At 42.8% G+C, this 19896-nt stretch overlaps 1 protein-coding gene across 1 annotated transcript; it reads left to right on the top strand.

The window, feature by feature from the left end:
* Nucleotides 1-17770: 17770 nt before the first annotated feature.
* On the top strand, nt 17771-19652 carry LOC308307148 (transcription factor Sox-17-alpha-like; the record flags this gene model as incomplete). The annotated part of the gene is made up of 2 exons (XM_080752311.1): nt 17771-18101; nt 18679-19652. The coding sequence occupies 2 exons, from the start codon at nt 17771-17773 to the stop codon at nt 19650-19652; spliced, it is 1305 nt and encodes a 434-aa protein (XP_080608437.1).
* Nucleotides 19653-19896: the final 244 nt, after the last annotated feature.

The following is a 19896-nucleotide window of genomic DNA, read 5'->3' on the forward strand; positions in this document are numbered from 1 at the left end:
TTAGGTACCGGTATCTTGTAACACTGTAGTACCAGTACTCAGATTCAGACATGAAGAGCTCCAGGAAATCAGGCACCATCAACAGTTTGGTCTCTCCTTAGGCCTTCTTCCTCAGGTGGGTCTCTCCTTGGGTCTCTCCTTAGGTCCTTAGGTCCCACTTCTCCAGGTATTCTTTGTCTTTCTTCAGGTGATGAATAACACCGGTAGGTTTCCCCCGCACAGTCCTTTCCAAAGTTTCCTCTGCCTTCTGGATGCCGAGTCTGAAGTTGGCCACATTTGGACGCAGCTTCCGTCCCCTATGGTAAACAGCCAGTGCAGACTCAAAATCCCCCATGGTGCACAGTGCCTCTGCCTTACAGTACAATCCCTTGTAAAATGTCTTGTCATGTTTAAGAAATGCCTCAGCGTCCCTTAAAGCATTTTATGGATCCCCCATCTTCAGGAAACATTTAGATCGCGCAGCGAGGCAGTCCTTGTCATCCACCTTGAGCATTAATCCCATGGAATAGCTTTCTATAGCTTTGATATAGTGCCCCTTTTGGTACAACTAATCTCCCATTGCCAATAACTTTGAAATGTCGGGAAGAAGGGGATGACCTTTGGTGGGACAACCTTTGGCGCTGGGGCTCCTTCCGTGTCAATCATGGTGGCGGCCATTTCCCCCTTTATGTAGTGCTCGCTGCTCGTGCGATACCAGACAATTGTGATCCGCTTTTGGAGAAATTACCTGTGTTGGTTTGACTGCTGCTTTTATATCTGTTACGCTGACGACAGATCTACCCATGACGTCATCCATTGCTTTGTGGAGTTCAGTTTTGAAGCCTTGACTTCGGCAAATTGGATGTACTGTAGCCTACATGTAGGATGCTGTCATCATGCCATAAGTGACCATATACTGTAGGCCTATTTGTTGTTGTTGGGTTATGAAGGTTGATAAGTACATCACATTTCCGTATGCTACGTGAACACATCACATTGTGACTGTAAGTAAGCGATGTAGGTACATTGCGAAGAAAAGGCTTGAAAATCAAAGTCCACAGTATATCATACTCCCTAAATATTTTTGCACCGCTCACTTCGCACGGGTGCGATTTTTTTTTTGCCGTCCGCATACTGGGGCGTTTCTTGTATTTGTTTTACTGAGGATAAGGTTAGAATATATGTTTAGGGTCCAGAGCTGCCGCCGTGGTGGTCCGAAGCTGCAATGCCAGCCTGACAGTGTGTTGCGGGTTCGAATCCCAATCCCGATGACCTTTGCTGCTTGTCACTCCCCATCTCTCCCCCCATGTCCTATCAGTCTACTGTCCTATCAATAAAGACCATAAAAGCCTTAAAGACTTAACTGAGGTTAAGTTTAGGAATAAGGTTAGGTTTAGGCATAGTTTACTGAGGTTACGTTTAGGAATACCAGGTGAAGACCGTTCCGAGGTTGCCGGATTTGTGAGCGGGGTGACTGTGTTTTGAGGCAAACATCTTGGTATTCACCTTAACCTTATCTCTATTCACCATAGCAACTATTCATATTTACTTAAGGTTCAAAGTTTCTTCAACCATGAACCATGTCATATATAATTCAGACCTTACCATACAATGCAGTGTGACTTTTTTCTTTTCTTCTTTTACTGAGGTTAAGGTGGCCCTTTGCAGTGTTATAACCTGCAGCAGACTGTGGGTTGATATTGGTGATTCCAGACCATTGTTTGTAAATTAACCCAGATAATCAACATCAGGTGAACTCATACACTGAGAGATTTGCTCAGGGACAACACGAGGGTCCCCTTGAAGTTTAAGATAGGAAAGATAGCCGAGATAAAAAAACTGATCTCAGTGGATACATTTTCACTGTGACTCATAGTAATCCCTACGACCAGATCATTCTGCAGGCGGGGTTGGCGGGTGTATTTGGAAAATCAGTTTGCATGCAAAACAAATGAATAGAGATGAAAAAAAAAAGCTCTTTTCACAGTCTCTTTTTTTTCCTTCACCATTTGACACTGAAACATCTGCCTTGTTGCTACTGGTTGCTACTAAAATGCTACTGTGTGTGTGTGCGTGTATGTGTGTGTAATATAAGAAAGAGGCAAAACATCGCGAAAATAGCCGATCTATAAGCGTGGCTATTTCCACAATATTTACCTGTGGAACCGAGTCAAACTAAATGTAATGCCTCAACTCTGACAATTCCAAGTGCTTTTCAATTCCAACTGGTGTCCCCAGTTCAAATATGATTGTTTAGGGGGGGCACGGCCTGAAAAGGTTGAGAACCACTATATAGCATCCTAACGTGAGTCTGAACTGAAGCCGATTAAAAGCAGGTATTATTATTAAAGTAGGATCTTCCTGTCGGTGATACTTGTTTCTCTGCACTGTTGGTGTAAAGGGAACAGAACCGGGGAGGAAGCACTCACACACAGTGCATTTCCTCCATAAAACCACAGCTGCATGCATGAAAACAACACATTCCAACATGCCTTTTTCTCTCTGGCTTTAACACGGTCGAGGGCAATAGGGCCGTGGTGGTGCAGACTGCAAGTTGCTGATGAAAACGTGTCGAATCTGCGTTGCTCATCATCATCAAGCATTCCCTACATCGTGTGCATTTTTAGTATTCACATTTGAGCAAATCCTTGTGCCTGTGTTAACGCAATAACAAGGTGAATCTGACGTTACTGTACGACATGTCTTGCGTCACGACGCGAGCAAAGCATGAAGTGAATATAGGGTGACAGTTTCAAGGAGCTTTTGACCACAAGCCACCAAATGGAGAAGTTACCGTGTCTGTGTGAGGAAGTTGTACTAATGAATTCTGATGCGTGTGTTCTGTAATTTATGACAATAAAATGAATACATATTAGAGGGATTGCGAGGCTCCCGAGAATAAATGGATTTCGTTCAGCGGGCCCAGCGGGCCCATGATGCAGCCTGCACGCTCTTATCGTTGCTGTCGGGCACAAACCTCTCATCTCCTTAAGCCTATTTGAACTTTTTGTGTTTCTTCGTAAATGAACGCATTTACTTGATCACACTACAGCGTCACACAAAAGCATCAAAAGTAGCAGATCCGCAAGGGTATGGCGCGTTTTGAACTTGTAGATGTGCTACTTATAATATTTTTTTAATTTGACTCATGAAAAGTAAAAGTTTTGGAGATAATGAGGTTTCCACCCGACAGAGACGTTATCTTCTTTTGGAGAGATAACTATTCCTTTGCAGTCGCCCTCCTTGTCTTTATCGATCCAGATTCTTGGCCTGCGTGACTAAAGTAGAGAGAGATGTAGGTGGGGATGCCACTGATCACACACTATCGATCGACATTGGGTCAGCTTAACCCAACACACAGCGTTCACTTATGGCACCCGCCGGGGATTATCAGCGTTTTGCTCTCGCCTGTGACACCTCAGCGCCTCAGGCAAGGCCAAAGGCCACACATGAAAGGGGACCCGGAGTGTTTGACCGCCAACCGAGGAATCAATTCACACCCTGATTGTTACAATACAAAGGCCTCACTGTCTCCCCCCTACCCGCCGCCTCCCCTCTCCTTGAAAGACCTTAGCCTGGCCTGGATGGTCCTGATTAGTAATTAACGCATTTGGCTTTCATCAATGGAAGGCATCAAACGTACGCTTTCCCTGGTCTGTGATCATACTACCTGTGCTGATAAAACAACCCACGGTTGCATCTGTGAGAGTGAAAGTGGTGGTATGGTTTCTCAGCAGTGCACCGGAGGAACCGGTGTCAGACAGATTAGATGAATTGCGGGACTTCTCTGGGTGGAGGGGTCAAAAGCAGGTCAAGTTGTGGAGAGCATAGTATTTATGTGGCTGCTGGCTGTCAGACAGAAACAATAATGTGCCACTTCGACAGGATCTATCATTTAAGATTTTTTTGTTTGTTTTTGGCACCAGTAGCTGGCTCACGTTATAGGCAGTGGTTTGTGGTTAAATATCTGAATGATGTAGAGGCTAAAGACAGTATTAAAGAGTTATACTTATTTGTCAAACGTTTATTGTTCAGTCTGTGATTTTAGTGAGTGGTGGAAAAAGCACTCAAACTTTTTACTCAAAGTATCAATACTGTAATGTAGAAACACTGTTACAAGTAAAAGTCTGGTAATCAAAATTGACCTTTAAAAGTACAAAAGTATTGGCATCAAAAGTAAAGGTACTCATTATGCAGAATCTCGTTTCACAAGTTATCATATGTCTAAAATGTAAATGTATTAAAATTGCAGATGTACAAGCTCACAACACGTTGCAATGCATCGTGACTTAACGGCAGAGGTAAAGTTATCAATCCCCCTCTAATGAGTGGTGTGTGTGTGTGTGTGTGTGTGTGCAAGCGTGAGTGTGTGCCTGTGAGTGTGTGTACGCGTGTGTGCATGTACAGTTTGTCAAACGTGAAAAGAACTGACTGAGTTATTTTCAGGCTCACGCTCATGAATCAAAAGGACAAATCGCTCTGAGCGAGAGAGAGAGAAAAAAAGAAATGCCCCCAAAATAGACAAGTCTTATCAGTTTGGGAATGGTCATTACAACCACCGAAAACAATGTCGTGACGAGATGGGAGCCGAGGTCGACCCTAATAACATGATCGGTCTGAGAAGGAAGTCGACCCGTACTTCTGTCTTCACGGATAAAAGCAATAAAAATGATAAACACGGACGGCTCTCAATTAGCCCCCAGTTAAGACAATGTGCTGGTCACTGTTGTAGGGTATGAAGGTCAGGCCAGCGAAAGTGAAGGGATGAATGACAAGACTCTCCCATGTGGCTGACCTCCCTGCAGTGTTCATACAGTAAAGTTTGATTTAGTTTAGTCATAGTCTTCTGAATAAAATTTCATTTCGTTTTAGTCATATTTTAATCAACTGAAAAGTCGACTAAATATCACAACATTTGAGTCGACTAAATCTACAGTTCATTTTGTCGACAAAAAATGTATTGTTTTGGCAGACCTTGATGGCTTATTGAAAATAGTCGATCTAGTTTATTTTCAGCATGCAACCAAGTGTAAAATCAGCCATTACGACGCCATCAAGGCCTGCCAAAATACATTTTTGTAGACAAAATCAACTGTAGATTTAGTCGACTAAAACTAGACTAACACTAAAACATTTCGGATGACTAAAATATGACTAAAACTAAATGGAATTTTACCCAAAAGACTATGACTATGTCAAAATCAACACTGCATTATACTGAATATACATTCGCTATTACCAGGTCATATACCATTACCATGTGCTTAGTTGTTTGTTTATAGTGACACAATACACATCAAGGACACCTTCAAGTGCATGTCATTTGGACATGAGTGTCATCATGAACAGCATCATGAATATCAAAACTCATTCGACCTAACATATCATATCCTTTTAGATATGAAAAGAGGAATTGGTGCAACCTCGTTGTTGCCTGAGAGAAAAGACTGAACCGTGGATGTACTTCTCAGGAAAGAGACGTTGATTATTTTATTTTTCACTTCCGTTTTATTGTTGCTTGACCCCTGGTGGCGCACAAACCACAGAGGTCACTACGACTGGTGGTGAAAGGTTTCCAAACATCCTTGTGTTATGAGCATAACTTTAAGTCATATTTGAGATTTATCTTGGATTCGGGGATTTGTTTTAATCAAACACGCAGAGAATGAGGGCGAGAGAGACGGAGCGGAAGCGGATCTCCGCTCGTCTCTAAATAGCAGAGCTCAGCAAGAAACAGTTCTACTGTACGTATCATTATAGTGCTGTTCTCTCGACTTATTCCTTTATCCCAGACCTGAGGCCAATTCTACAAATACTTAAAAATCAGTGTTTTTTTTTTTAAATGCCAAGGAACCCCCAATATTTGGCCACGGACCCCCCATCTGAAAATGTTTTGTGCCAGGGACTCCCAGAGGAGAAGATTTGTGTTAAAAAATGCAAAATTATTCAGAAATGTTCAAAAATAGCAGATGTACAAGTTCTCAACGTGGCACGAAATGATGCGCTATGAGCTTGTATATCAGCTATTTTTGAGAACCACTGTTCAAAACTACTGTTCTAAATCCTTATCCATATATATATATATATATATATATATATATATATATATATATATATATATATATATATATATATATACACACACACAGTATATATGATAGCTAAAATCTAAAGAAGTAAGCTTGGAGTTATTGTACAAGAATGTCACAATGTCACTATACTTGCTGTAGTGCATGTGACAATAAATCACCTTGAACTTGAGACATCAGTAGCAGGCAATAGAGCTGTTGGTTTAGGACGGTGCAGCAGAGGATTAGAATGTTGGCAACAATCTTCATTAATGTTTGGACAGTTCAAGCACACCGATTCAGAAAATATGATATGGCAATGCATTTACAAAGAAAGTTATTCAATGAATTTGCAGATGTGTGTAAATACATACAGTACATTTGTGTTTTGGTAAAGGCATTTACTCATACAGTTGTAGATGGTACTAGCAGCGGAAGAAAGTTTTTTTTTAACCAACAATAAAACTATGTACTGTAGAAATACTCTGGACAAGTGCAGCTCTTGTTGAATATGAAGTATAACATTGTTTTTGAGTGGTCAATGTATGTTTTGTAATAACAATCTGCATCTAAAAAGTGACTAAACTGATGAAGCCTTGAATTCATAGATTTTTGTAGTTTTTGGTGCATTCCTGAGCCAATACTTTGATGAGCAGGTCATCGATCAATAGGAGACTCATAGGAAACTCTTTGGATCCGCTGGTCATCAAATTATTGTTTTATGCATGAATTCAAGGCTTCATACGATTTCTAAATGATAGAAAATAAGTCATTTTTTGGGAGAACTACTCTGTAAGTACAGATGTACTTACAGTAGTTACTTTTCACCACTGGATGCTGGTACATTGTTGAACATGATTCATGCAGACCTCTTAAATACATAAAATAAATTATATTGTCTTTTGAGAAAAAGGAGCTTTCTGAGTGTCCAAATTAAACTCTGACATACTGAATACTTTTAGAACGCATGTCACAAAACAAAACTTTTTTTTTTTTTTTTTTTCGCTGGCCAGTGTTTAACATGGCCAAGGAGATTCCCAACAGATTCCCAGCAGATCCCTGACAGATTAACAACGCCTGCAGAACAATGAGAAGAGAGTGGAAAGTGCTTCCTCTGTGTTTGGTGCTTGTCTGAGCGACACACACATCCCCGTGCACCCCTTTCCTCAGGGTCGGGGTGTGTGCTCCGGGCCCGGCCAGCGTTCCCAGCAATCCCCTGAGGGAGGAGCCAGACTATACCCTCCATGTAGGCATGTACCACAGGCACAACATCAACAAGTGCATGTGTTTGTGTGTGTGCGTGACTGCGTGTGCGTGTGTGTGTGTGTATGTGTAAATGCGTGCTTGCAAGTGGAAGGTACATGTAGCTTCTTGCACTAATGTCTATGAACATATACCACCTGCTAGGTATGCTCATGCACCTTATTTCTAAATCTCATGTACAGTACGTATAATGTTTGGTTGGATGTGTGTAAATATGTAGATAGTAGATACGTTGTTGTCTCCTTTTATTTTTAATCCTCATCACTTTTTGATTGTTCCCCCCTCCCCCCATCATTTATTGTCTCCGCCAGGCCGAAAGGCATGGCCGAGACTATGTTTTCGCCCCTGTCCGTCCGTCCTCGTGCATGTGTGTCCGCATGTGTGTCCACTTACACCTGTGATAATTAATTAAGTTGATTCTGATTCTGAATGTTGATCAGTTTAACTTTTTCCTCCCTTGATAATTTATTTATGTGACCAAGAAACGTCACACAGTGAAACTGGGAGGGAAAACACACAATATACCGGTATGCAACCTTTCACATCCCCGAAGATGATCTTTCATATCTCCTGTCTGCCTTATGGACTGATTCTCGAGAACGTTAACAATCATTTGATTGTCAGAGTTATATGCTATACACTAATACACCAATTACAAACTTTATGCCATTGAATTAATTAAGACTTTTCAGAACTGAAGTGAAAGGTGATGGTATGATGATATGATGGCATCTAATTTTTCAATCACCGCCGTGTGAGTCTATTAATGCTCAAAGACTGATACCTCTATAAGAAAAAGGTGTGATTTCTATTTGCAGAGTCGATGACAGGCAGGAAGCCTCTGAACTTTTATTCCTTTCTTTTCTGAACATCTGTTCTATACTCGCTCCCTCCTTAACCTCCACAAGGTTCTTTCTCTCCTCCTGACATCCCCTCTCTCGCTGCCCCCCCCCCCCCCCCCCCATCCTGAAAACACCTTCCGTTCTCCATAGCAGGTGTTGCAGGAAGTCATAATCGAATCCACAGTCCAAACATCCACTCTATCGCTGCGGATAACGACAGATGTCTGACACGACTCCCAGTCATGTCCAAGAAAATATGGCTTTTCATTTTTCATTTTGCTCATTTTGAGTTACAAAACATATATGTTGTGTCCTATTGCTAAATGTATATATCTCCTATTCTTTTGTATATTTTTTGTATAAGTCACGTTGATTGATTGATTGAATACTTCATTAGACAGAAATGTAAACAACGCAAGGACATTTGATCTAAAAGGATAACACAAACTATATAACAACTACAACAAAGGATTAACATTTAAGTTATTAGTTGTTTTACAGTACCCTTTTCTACACTATAATAAGATATTAGAGCATGGGATCACGCTGCACAGATATCTTAGATACAGACATGATGACTTTTTCCCCACAAAAGTGAGGTATACAGTATAGCATTTTATAATGCAACCTGTCACCTGTCTGTTTCATAAATGAATGACTCAGTACAAGTTTTGATTATACATTCATTCTTAAAAATGCTCAGTGTATAATACTGTATACAGTATGTATAAGACAGGGAGATACAGTACAGTACAGCACAGAAGCATAGATTGCAGTGACATGCTAGCCTTCGCAGGCGATGTGGTGATTAGCTTTTATCGTTTGAACTTGAAATAATAGGCCAATTGGGTAACCCTTTGCCCTCGCATGGCTCCGTCCCAAATCCAGGCCTCATGAACAGCTCAAGTGACCCCGGGGGAATCGACGCGGAGCGCTAACATATATACACCTTCCGTCCCAGTGATTTAAACCAACATCGCTCGCCTCGCCACTCAACACAAAGGGAGAGCCAGAGTGTGTGCGGCGGCATTGTGCTGCTTAATTCCCAAGAAAGCCAATCCACCCACACAGACATTTACACAGCGTGGCGGGGCCTGGCGGCCAGCCGCGCTCTCTCCCTCCAGCATGTGTGTCAGAACTCGGACTCGGAAGGCGGACAGTTTGTGCTGCCGCGCCAAGGACAGGAAGTAGGCTCGCGGAGGGACAGGAAGTGCTCACCGCCGCAGTAGCCGAGGGCTGGAACTGAGATAATGCCATTGTGTAAGCAAGCCGAGTGACCTCTCCCTGAGCACGCTGGAGTCCAGCGGCTGGCGTCGAGAGCCCCTGGCCCCCACCCAGCCCCAGACTCCCCAGGCACGGGGCGGGGGACATGTTGGATGCATGGTGGAGAGAGAGGGGAGGAGGGTGGGGGCATGAGGTGTGTCGCCTCCAGGGGTGGAAAGAGTACTCCATTTTTTTACTCAAGTAAAAGTATCAATACTTTGATGTAGAAAATCACCACACTTTTATAGTATGAGGGCGGATTCTGCCAATGCATTTCAATGCAGAAATCCGCAAATGGCAGGAAACCACTCCATTCCCATTGAAATGCATTGGCAGAATGTTCCATTAAGCAAGTTTCTAAATATATAAAAAACATTTGAAAATAGCCGATCTGCACGCATTGTGAGCCTGTAGATCGTCTATTCTCAAATGGGGAAAATGCAAATACGGCTAAAGCGTAATGCATGTTTTTTAATAATAATCAAAGTCTACAAAGTAACTAGCAACTAAAATGTTCAAATAATTGGAGGAGTAAAAGCACAATATTTGTCTCTGAGATGTAGTGGAGTAGAAGTAAAATCATTGAAAATGGGAAAAACCAGTAAAGTAAAAAATAAACATCTCAAAATTGTACTTAAGTAACAATACTTGAGTAAATGTACTTACTGCACACCACTGGTCACCTCCCTTCAGCCTACCCCCCCCCCCCCCCCCCCCCCTGAGTTGACTCTGAACCTCACCTTGTAGAGGAAATGTGGCTGCGACTCCAGACTTTATGACTTCTTCCATCAAAAGCCCAGGATTCTTTCCTCTCCCACACACACACATACACACACACCCAGGTCCGCACACGCACATGCATGTCCACACACACACACACACACACACACACAGAGAAGCATGCAAAGTCACGCTCGCACAGATATCCCTGATTCACTTACTGTACATGTTGCACAGCAACAGTTAAACAATTTTTTTACACGGTCAGCGTTAAATTAACACACACATAGTAGATGTGCACATGTGCATAAATGCTCATGCATGTCGCTTGCAGCGGCAGGTTCTCATGCAGATGTACGCGCGCACACACACAACACAAGCAAAAAAGCAAGCACGCACGCGCACGCACACACACACGACGCACGCACGCACACAGAGCTCGCCTCTGTCTATACTCTCTTGGGATTGGAGGGGGGAAAACCCTATCAGGTCATCAGTGGTAAAATAGATGATGACAGTATTATAGGCCAGATCCTGTCCCAGCACACTGGTCTGAACACTCCCCCACCCACCACCACCCACCTCTCCACCAAACACCCTCCTGCCACCAACCCCCTCCCTCCCCAGAGTCTGCCCTGGAGTCCCTGTCGGTGTCACCAAAAGGTTCCAAAAGCAATCTAAGCATCTGTCTTATACTGTATATCAGTGATCTTCAACCAGTGGTCCAGGGACCACCACTGGTCCTTGCGGGGGTTCCAGGTGGTCCCCAGCTAAATGATGGAGAGTTGGTGACCAAATGGACCTTTAACTCTTGAGAGCGTAAAATGAAACCAAATGGACCCACACAGTCCTGTTTTGGGTCTGAGAGGCTAAATCTCATCAAATGGTGGTCCGTGGCTCAAATGCTGAATAAATAACAGATCTTGATGTGAAATTATATTATATTCTATGTAATTATGTACTGTATATTTCTGTTGGCTCTTTTGGACCAGTCAGAGAAGAAAGGGGTCCGGGCCAGCGGGACATACCTGGTTGTATCACATTGTGTTCCATGGTGTGTGATGGTGGATGACTGGAGGACAGGGTGAAGAAATGACAGGGTTGGCCCGGACGGCTGGTGCAGTAGTCCGGGCACCTAGGCTGCAACCCGTGTCGCAGGTTCAAATCCTGATCCCGGCGACCTTTGCTGCGAGTCACTCCCCATCTCTCTGCCTCGGCGGGGAAACAAATTACAGGGTTTGTATTCATTCAGAATACGAACTGCTACCCTCTGGTAGACGCTACAGACTCCCAGTTAAAAACAAGAAAAGACATCTCAATAGATACAAATACTCTTTTTTTTTTTCCTAAATGTTTTTTATCCCACGTTTTTTGCAACCCATTTTTCTCACCCGGTGACTACCTAACCTGTAGTACTGGTTTCCGCTCTCCCCCTGCCGCGCCAGGGGACATTGGGGAGCACCCGGCTGGCTAGGGGTAGTATAGAAACCAGGACTACTGCATGTTTTTGTGTGAGGGCCTATGCCCAAGGAGACACGGGGAGAACATGCAAACTCACCACCATGCAAGAGGCCCTATCATCTACAAATACTCATTTATTCCCATATCCGTAACTCTGTTAAACTCAGGCAGTTAGTGGGGTGTGGTGACTCTAGTGTAATGTAATGTAATGTATGCACTTGACCTGTATGTCAGCACTGTGTTTTTTGCACTATTCGTTGTAATTTTGTCTTGTCCTGTTGACAAATTTCCCTCGGGACTAAATAAATGAATCTTAATCTTAATCTTAATCTTGACAGGTTGATCTCTGACTGCATGGTGATGATAACCAGTGAACCAGTGAAGAAGGACTCACATATTTTACTTTAGTAAAAGTATAACTACGGCAAAATATACTCTGTTACAAGTTAGAGTGATCAAAGTATTGGCATCAAAATATACTTAAAGTACCAAGTAAAAGTACTTTTGATCAGATCCACAAGCTCACGATGCGTCTCATCGGGACGCATTGTGAGCTTTTAGATTGGCTATTTTCAAACAGCCGAATTATATATAGGACTGAAGTGGTTAATGTAGGCCTAAGTTTTGAAATAATAATCTAAAACTACAAAATAACCCATAACTAAAGTTTTCATATACTGTAATTGTAGTGGAGTAAAAAGTATAATGTGCAACATTGTTTTCTCACTCAACAGTAAACAAACCAACACCCAGTGCAACTGTATAAAGGGTATCTGCACATTTCAAGTTACAATTAAGGACTTTTAACACTTTTACTTTTCGGTAATCAACAAACTATAATATAAAAAAATGGTCAAATATTACCCAAGAAATGGGCATTTTCCCTGCTATCTGTGGAACCGAGTCAAACTAAATGTAATGCTTCAACTCCTACAATTCCAAGTGCTTTGTCATGGTGGGTGGTTCAAATATGCTTATTTTGCAGTGTCCCCAGTTCAAATATGAGTTGTCTGAAAGGGTTGGGAACCAATGTCGTTTAAACGGCATCATACAATGTTGTTTGTCCCCAATCTGCCACACAATATGACACATACACGGACACCCATTTGTTCAAAATATGTTCATTTCTGGATCCCAATTTAGAAAGTATTTGGTCTGTGGTTAGGGCACATACCCAGGGGTCATCAACATGTTAATACACAGACAAATGAGTCCATGGCAAGACTTGGTTTTGCCTGTGGCAAATTCTAGATTTTCTGTTTTAAACACCATTATAATTTTCTTATTTTCTTCATAAGTCCCAAATACTGAATGTCAGTCTCCAGGTTTTCTTCAGAATATGTATGACACTTATTTACTATGACACTCTATGGCATATTAGGAGTCCACCAGTACTAGTGGTTCTCAAATGTTTTATTTGCAAGGACCCCCAAAACACTGACTCAGTGTTACAGACCTGTTATGGTCATTCATCTCTTTATGTGTTTCTGGTTATTATTGTCTTCAAATTTGTATGTCTGTGTCAAAACATTTTTTGACAAAATGTCCACCACAAGCCAGCATGGCGATGACCCCTGCACAACATACATACTCTGATCAATGAGTCACCAGTTTGATTCCTGGCCTAATGCTCTAGCACAAAAATGTTGCTTCTTCAGTGGGGTAACCGGTAAAGTCGCCGGAAAGAAACTCGCCGAGATTTTTATTCTTGCATTTGTTTTACTGAGAATAAGGTTAGAAATAACTTTAGGATTATGCATATTTTTCTATGGTTAAGATTAGGAAGATTAGGAAAAGATTAGGTTTTACTGAGGTTAAGGTTAGGAATAAGGTTAAGTTTAACCGTTTAGGCATAGTTTTATATAAGGATATTAAGGATCTCAATGGAAAATAACAAATAAGCCTTGCCTTACCCGACTTTCTTTTTAGTTGACATTGTATCAGTGAACTGTACTGTCATGAAACTGTACCTTTTCATATCCAAAACTTCTAATAAATAACTCAATCAATCAATCAAAAGGCATAAACTATGTCTGCCCAGGCGAGTTTCTTTCCGGTGACTCTTCTGGTATTCCTTCAGTGGTTCTGTGGGGTGGTTGAGGTGCTATGGCACAGCCGTCATACAAGGAAGCTGTTCAGCCACCGCATGGTTCTTTGGAGGTTTTCTACTGGTCCTTCAGCTTGAGGTACCTCTGGTGCTTCTACATAGCAGTGGTCTCAAAAGTTTTCACGTGTTAGCTTGTAGATCGGCTATTTTTGAATAGCCAAAGCAATAGGGTTAAACTGATTGTGACGCTATATTAACTAATCTGGCTGGGGACTCATGGAACCTCCTCAAGGACCCCTGGGGGTCTCCGGACCACACTTTGAGAACCATAGTAACATTCGAGAGGATTTGACAAATTTGCACATAGTACCAAAAGAGGTTCCCCTATCAGCCAAAGACTCCACCACTTTAGCCCCTTTCCACTGCAGCTTTAGCACCACACTACACGATAAAAAAAAAAAGAAAAAAGAAATATCCACATTTTCCATTGCACAAGTACCACTATCGGTAAGAAACAAATTGACCCTTTTAACTGTAAGTATAATACAATATAAATTTGTATTACAACTATCCTAATTATAATACACTATAATAGATTATAAGTTATAACTGTGATTATAATACACTATAAAGTATTTATGTATTATTATGATAACTATAATACACTATAATAGATTATAATAGTGTTTATAGCACAAAATAATCTATTATCACGTATTACAACTATATCCTGGTGGTCTAAATGAAAAGTCAGTGAGTGATCAGTCATTATTCGTGTTTGGCCCTGTTTGGCCTAACTCAGACCTACCTAGATTGGATACTTTTTAGTACCACGTTTAGTACCACTTTCACGCCACTCTACCCAGGTCCATGTAGTGGAAAACCTGGCACAAGTGGGCGGTGAGGAGTGGTGTGGTGTTGGGCCATGTCAGTGGAAAAGGGTATTTTTAGTGCCATTTAATGATAGCCATTATTGTACATCTTGTATTTACTTGTACATCTAATAATGAATCGTGAATTAACTGTCAATCATTTCGCTGGGGACCCCCTTAAGGACCCCATGTTGGGAACCACAACTTTTGCTGTCCCAGAGCTGGCCTTGCTATGCTATAGTACAGGTGTGCTTTAGGGAGCAGAAAGGAGATGTTATAAGCATAACGTTTTGCACGCTTCCAATAAATCGTCCATATAGGATATTTATTTCATTATAACAAAAAATAGATTTTAAAACAACAGCTTACTACAGAATTAGTAGAGAAATGCTTCTTAATGATATCTGTGTTTAACCTATAGGCCTACTCTACATAAATTGGACATTAAAAGCTAAGGATAAAAACAACAGAATTATGAGATGGTAATACTTTGTATTGATGTGGTTACTATTACATTGTTCAACCCATTTATTATTTATTCAGCAAAATGCCTGCTCAACATAATTAAATATAGCTAGGTCTAAGTATTGTGCTAATGAGCTGTGATAGCCTACAGATCAAAGGGGTCATCGGGTCCTGATTTGTCAAGTGTCTCCTCTAACATTTCTGTCTTAAAATTTTACAAAATTACAAAGAAATTATATTGATGAGCTCATACAAATAATAGGAGAACCAGAGGTGTAAAGTAAAGGACATTTAAGTAGCCCTATACAACTTTGAGGTGTTTTTTATTTACTGGTGTATTTCCAATTTTCTGCACTTTAGACAAATATTGTACTTAGATTTTGATTATTATATGAAACATAGATTAACCACTCATTTTGGCCGATCTATAAGCGCACAATATGTCTGGATGGCCATGCATTATGGGCTTGTAGATCTGCTATTTTCAAAAGATTTTAATTCATTTTTATACACATTTGAAAACTTGTGAGTATAGGCCTAGCCTACTTTCTACTTTTGGTAGCCTACTTCTATACTTTAACTCAAGTAACCAGGGCAGGAATTTCAGGGAGGCCATGAAGGCCATGGCCGTTGTTGCCCCTCAGTTTGGCCTTGTGCCCCTCCAAAAAATGGCATGACCTGAGGCCACGGTGGCCTTAATGCCACTTTCTCCTGCCTGTACCACTTTCCGTAGCTTTGTATGGCTACGGCAGATGACAACGGCCGCCGGAACTGATCTTCGCTGCGTTTCTCAAATGCCCTTTGACATCAACACTCTAATAAAGAGCACAGGATTTGTAAGCAAATGAATATGGATGATGTCAATATGACAATTCTTCTCTAATTGCCTTTAGTGATTTGAAAAGTTCAAAGCCATCACTTTGGAAACATTTGAAAGTGAAGAAGGTAAGAAAGTAGTAAAAGGTTCAGAGATGGCCATGGAAATAATAACAATAATACATTTGACTTTTAAAGCAATTTTTGAAAATGGATTATAAATTGCTCCATCTATACCTTCCGTCTCAGCTTTCCTACTGAAGAAAATGAATTAAAGTTCAATGGGATGACTAACCACTCTCCCTCTTTAAAAACACAGCATGTGTTCTCCATCATGTCTACTGGACTGGTATACATTTAGTATTTTATTCATGGTAATATTGTTGACCACTCCTTTTGTATGTCCGTGGCAAATTTTGAGGAAAATGTCCATCACAAGCCCAGGGGTTGATGACCCATGACCAATGCAGTATGTTTGATTTGTGCAGGGCTGAGATTTTCACTACATTTCAAAATCATCCTTAACGCTTAAATTCAATTAATTATTTCAATGGACTAAAAAACCTTGTTTCATTTGATGGCCTTCCTGCCTTAGCATTTGGCCTTTTTGCCCTCCCAAAATTGACAACAACAAAGGCCAATTGGCCGTGCCCCTAAAACAATGAAATTCTAGGCATGCAAGTAACTACATTTTGAATTCCGGACATTTACTTATCAGCATTTCCACATTGCAGAATTGATACCTTTACTTAAGTTAACTAGGCTATATGAACAATTTGAGCCTACTTTTTCCACCACTGAGGTTAACTGATTTGATTCGAAGGAGGCAGTCTTTCGCCTCATGCAGACGCGCACCAATAATCACATTTCACAACTAACTAACTAACTAACTGGCCTCACGTCTGTGAGGTTGGCATTACTGTGTTTATTATCTTAACCGATCTCTTGACAGCTGTTTATTGTATTCAGTATCACAATGTGCATGCTGGTAAAGCCTCAATTAGCGCCCTTTGATGAGCGGCGTTTCTGCCGTTTCATTAGAGTAGACCCACAGTCAATGGTATCGAAATGGTGCGTAATGATGCCTTTGTTTCCCTGCGTAAACCTGTTAATCCAGATTTAAATGCTGCCCAATACACAGTCATCACGGGTTTATGTGTATTGCCTCTGATCAGCGTGAGAAATGAGAGTTTCACTTGACCTGATCAAATAATTAGCCTACGACCAAGTTAAGAGTCGGACCAAAGGAATGGTTAGGCTATCCTTTTAGCACCATTTGTATAATCGTACCACTGCAGCCTACCTTTTTTTTGCAAACTGTTAATAAAGTATTCAATCAATCAATCAATCAATCAATCAATCAATCAATCAATCTTTCCACATTTTCTATAGGGTTAAATAAACTACTCAAGCACATTATGCTACCATGTCGTAGTATTCATAAGACAGTAGCCTATGCTAAATCTAAATGGCTGTCTGATTTGGCACTAATTAACAATGTGAGTGCAGTGCACACACAGATAGTTACTTTGAGAGGTCTTGGCATCCACAGCATGTGAAATCCCCACGTATCCTCGGAGACTCTCTCTCCAAACAAGGCTCGAAGGGGGCAGGGTGCTCTCAAACTTTTTTACACCTTTGTGGCATCGGGTCACTCCCACCTCTTTGTGATTGGTCGCCTGTGCGTTTATAGCGCATCAACCTTTTGGAGAGTCAGTACAGTACGACTCAGTCCTGCTGCTGAGGCCACAGCTTCCACGAAAAGTGACCACTTGGCTTTTCCATTCAACTCTGACAACTTGTAACATCTGAAGAATTTGACTCAAGGACTTGTATTTTCTTTTTATCCGTATAGGGTTAGTCGTCGGTAGTTTACTTCTTTGCGTCTTGATCTCTCTCTGACTGTGTGAGTGTAGCTAGTGTGTGTGTGAAGCCAGTGTTGGTTCTCACATTCCCGCAGCTGGACAGAGAGAGATGAGCAGTCCCGATGCGGGGTACGCCAGCGACGATCAGACCCATCATCAGGCAAGGTGCACGGCGATGTCAGTCATGATGCCTGGTATGGGACACTGCCACCAGTGGGCGGACCCCCTGAGCCCCCTCGGAGACGCCAAGGTAAAGAGCGAGCCCTGTGGCGGTGCGTCCGGCGGCGGCAACAGCAACCAGAACCGGGGGCCGGGGAATAAGAGCGAGCCGCGGATCCGACGGCCCATGAACGCCTTCATGGTGTGGGCGAAGGATGAGCGCAAGCGACTGGCACAGCAGAACCCAGACCTGCACAACGCGGAGCTGAGCAAAATGTTGGGTAAGGGATTTCAGACTTCTTTTCAGTGGTATTTAATTATTTCTCATACTGTACCGTATTGTTGGTATTATTAAAGCATGCTCAATTATGCGCCCATAGATTTTAGTTTTAGTTGCAAACCTAGGCCTAGTGAGTTATAAAGTTATTTATTGCAACTTATTGTTATTATAGTATTTTGACACTTGCTTTGGCAATGTAAACTTATGTTTTCTCATGCCAATAAAGCTCTTTAAATTTAATTGAATTGTTTTTTTGTTTTTTTAAGTATTACAGTTTTATATTTGACAAAACACTTGCTACTTTTTCTTATTCTAAAATAACACAACCATGAGTGAAAATGTCCCATGTAAGGGCCCCTATGCAGTGACAATTAGGTTCTGTATGTCAGGCCTACTCTATAAAAAGGTATTATTAATATCGACCAAAGCTTCTAGAGATGTTATTTTGGAAATCACAGACCCCCCTAAAATGGTGATGAGCTATTTTTGAACCACATCATCACGCGACAGACCGACTGCGTGTCATGACGTCGCTGCGTATCGCTGATGCCCTCTCTGTGTGCTCTCGTTCTCTGCAGGAAAGTCATGGAAGGCCCTTCCCGTCACAGAGAAGCGGCCCTTCGTGGAGGAGGCCGAGCGGCTGCGCGTCCAGCACATGCAGGACCACCCCAACTACAAGTACCGGCCGCGCCGCCGGAAGCAGGTGAAGAGGATTAAGAGGCTGGACTCGGGCTTCCTGGTGCATGGTGGCGTGCCCGACCACCACCACCACCAGGCCTCGCCCGGCATGCCCAGCATGGAGAGCCTGGGCCTGGGCGGGTACCACCACCACGAGCACCCGGGCTTCCAGCTGCCGCCGCACCAGTCGCTCGGCCACTACCGCGACGCCCAGGCCGCCGCCTCCTCGTACGAACCCTACAGCCTGCCCACACCCGACACGTCCCCGCTGGACGCCGTGGACGCAGACTCCATGTTCTTCTCCCCGCACCCGCAGGAGTCCGACTGCCACATGATGCCCGCGTACGCGTACCACTCGCAGGCGTCAGACTACCCCCAGCCCCAGGACCACTCCAACCACCACCTCCTGCACAGACACCTGACCTCGGCCCCCCTCGAGCAGACCGTTTCCCAGTCTGCCGCAGCGTCCATGCCCCCTTCCTACATGGGATGCCCCAACCCTCTGGCCATGTACTACAGCCAGCACTGCAGTCCCGGCGGCGGAGGAGGAGGGCCCCCTAAGCAGCGGCACGCCACGGGCCACGGTGGGGCAGGACAGCTCTCCCCTCCCCCGGACTCTCTGGGCCACTCGTCGGACGGCGTGGAGCAACAGATGCACCACCACACGGACCTGCTGGGCGAGGTGGACCGTAGCGAGTTTGAGCAGTACTTGAGCTCGTCCTCCTCCTCGGCCCGGGGAGCGGACATGGCGGGCTTACAGTCGTACGGGGCTCACGAGGCCGGCATGCAGGGGCAGGGTGGACCAGAGAGCCTCATATCGTCCGTGCTGTCTGACGCCAGCAGTGTGTACTACTGTAATTACAACAACTCATAGCCTAGCCTCTCCCTCGCTGTACCGGCCGTGGCTGTGAGGACACAAGGCCTGACCTCAAAATACTTTTGTCTCTAATTCTGTAACTTTTTTCCCCCTTTCTTTCATTTATTCAGTCACCACTACTGAACCAGAAATCCCCTGAGATTTTAAAATGTTGATTGACATTTGTGTGTATGATATACAGTATATATATATATATATATACATATATATATATGGTGCTGTAGAATATTTGACCTAACAC

The sequence above is a fragment of the Nannobrachium achirus genome, assembly GCF_963921795.1.
Source record: "Nannobrachium achirus genome assembly, chromosome: 21".
Taxonomy (NCBI): domain Eukaryota; kingdom Metazoa; phylum Chordata; class Actinopteri; order Myctophiformes; family Myctophidae; genus Nannobrachium; species Nannobrachium achirus.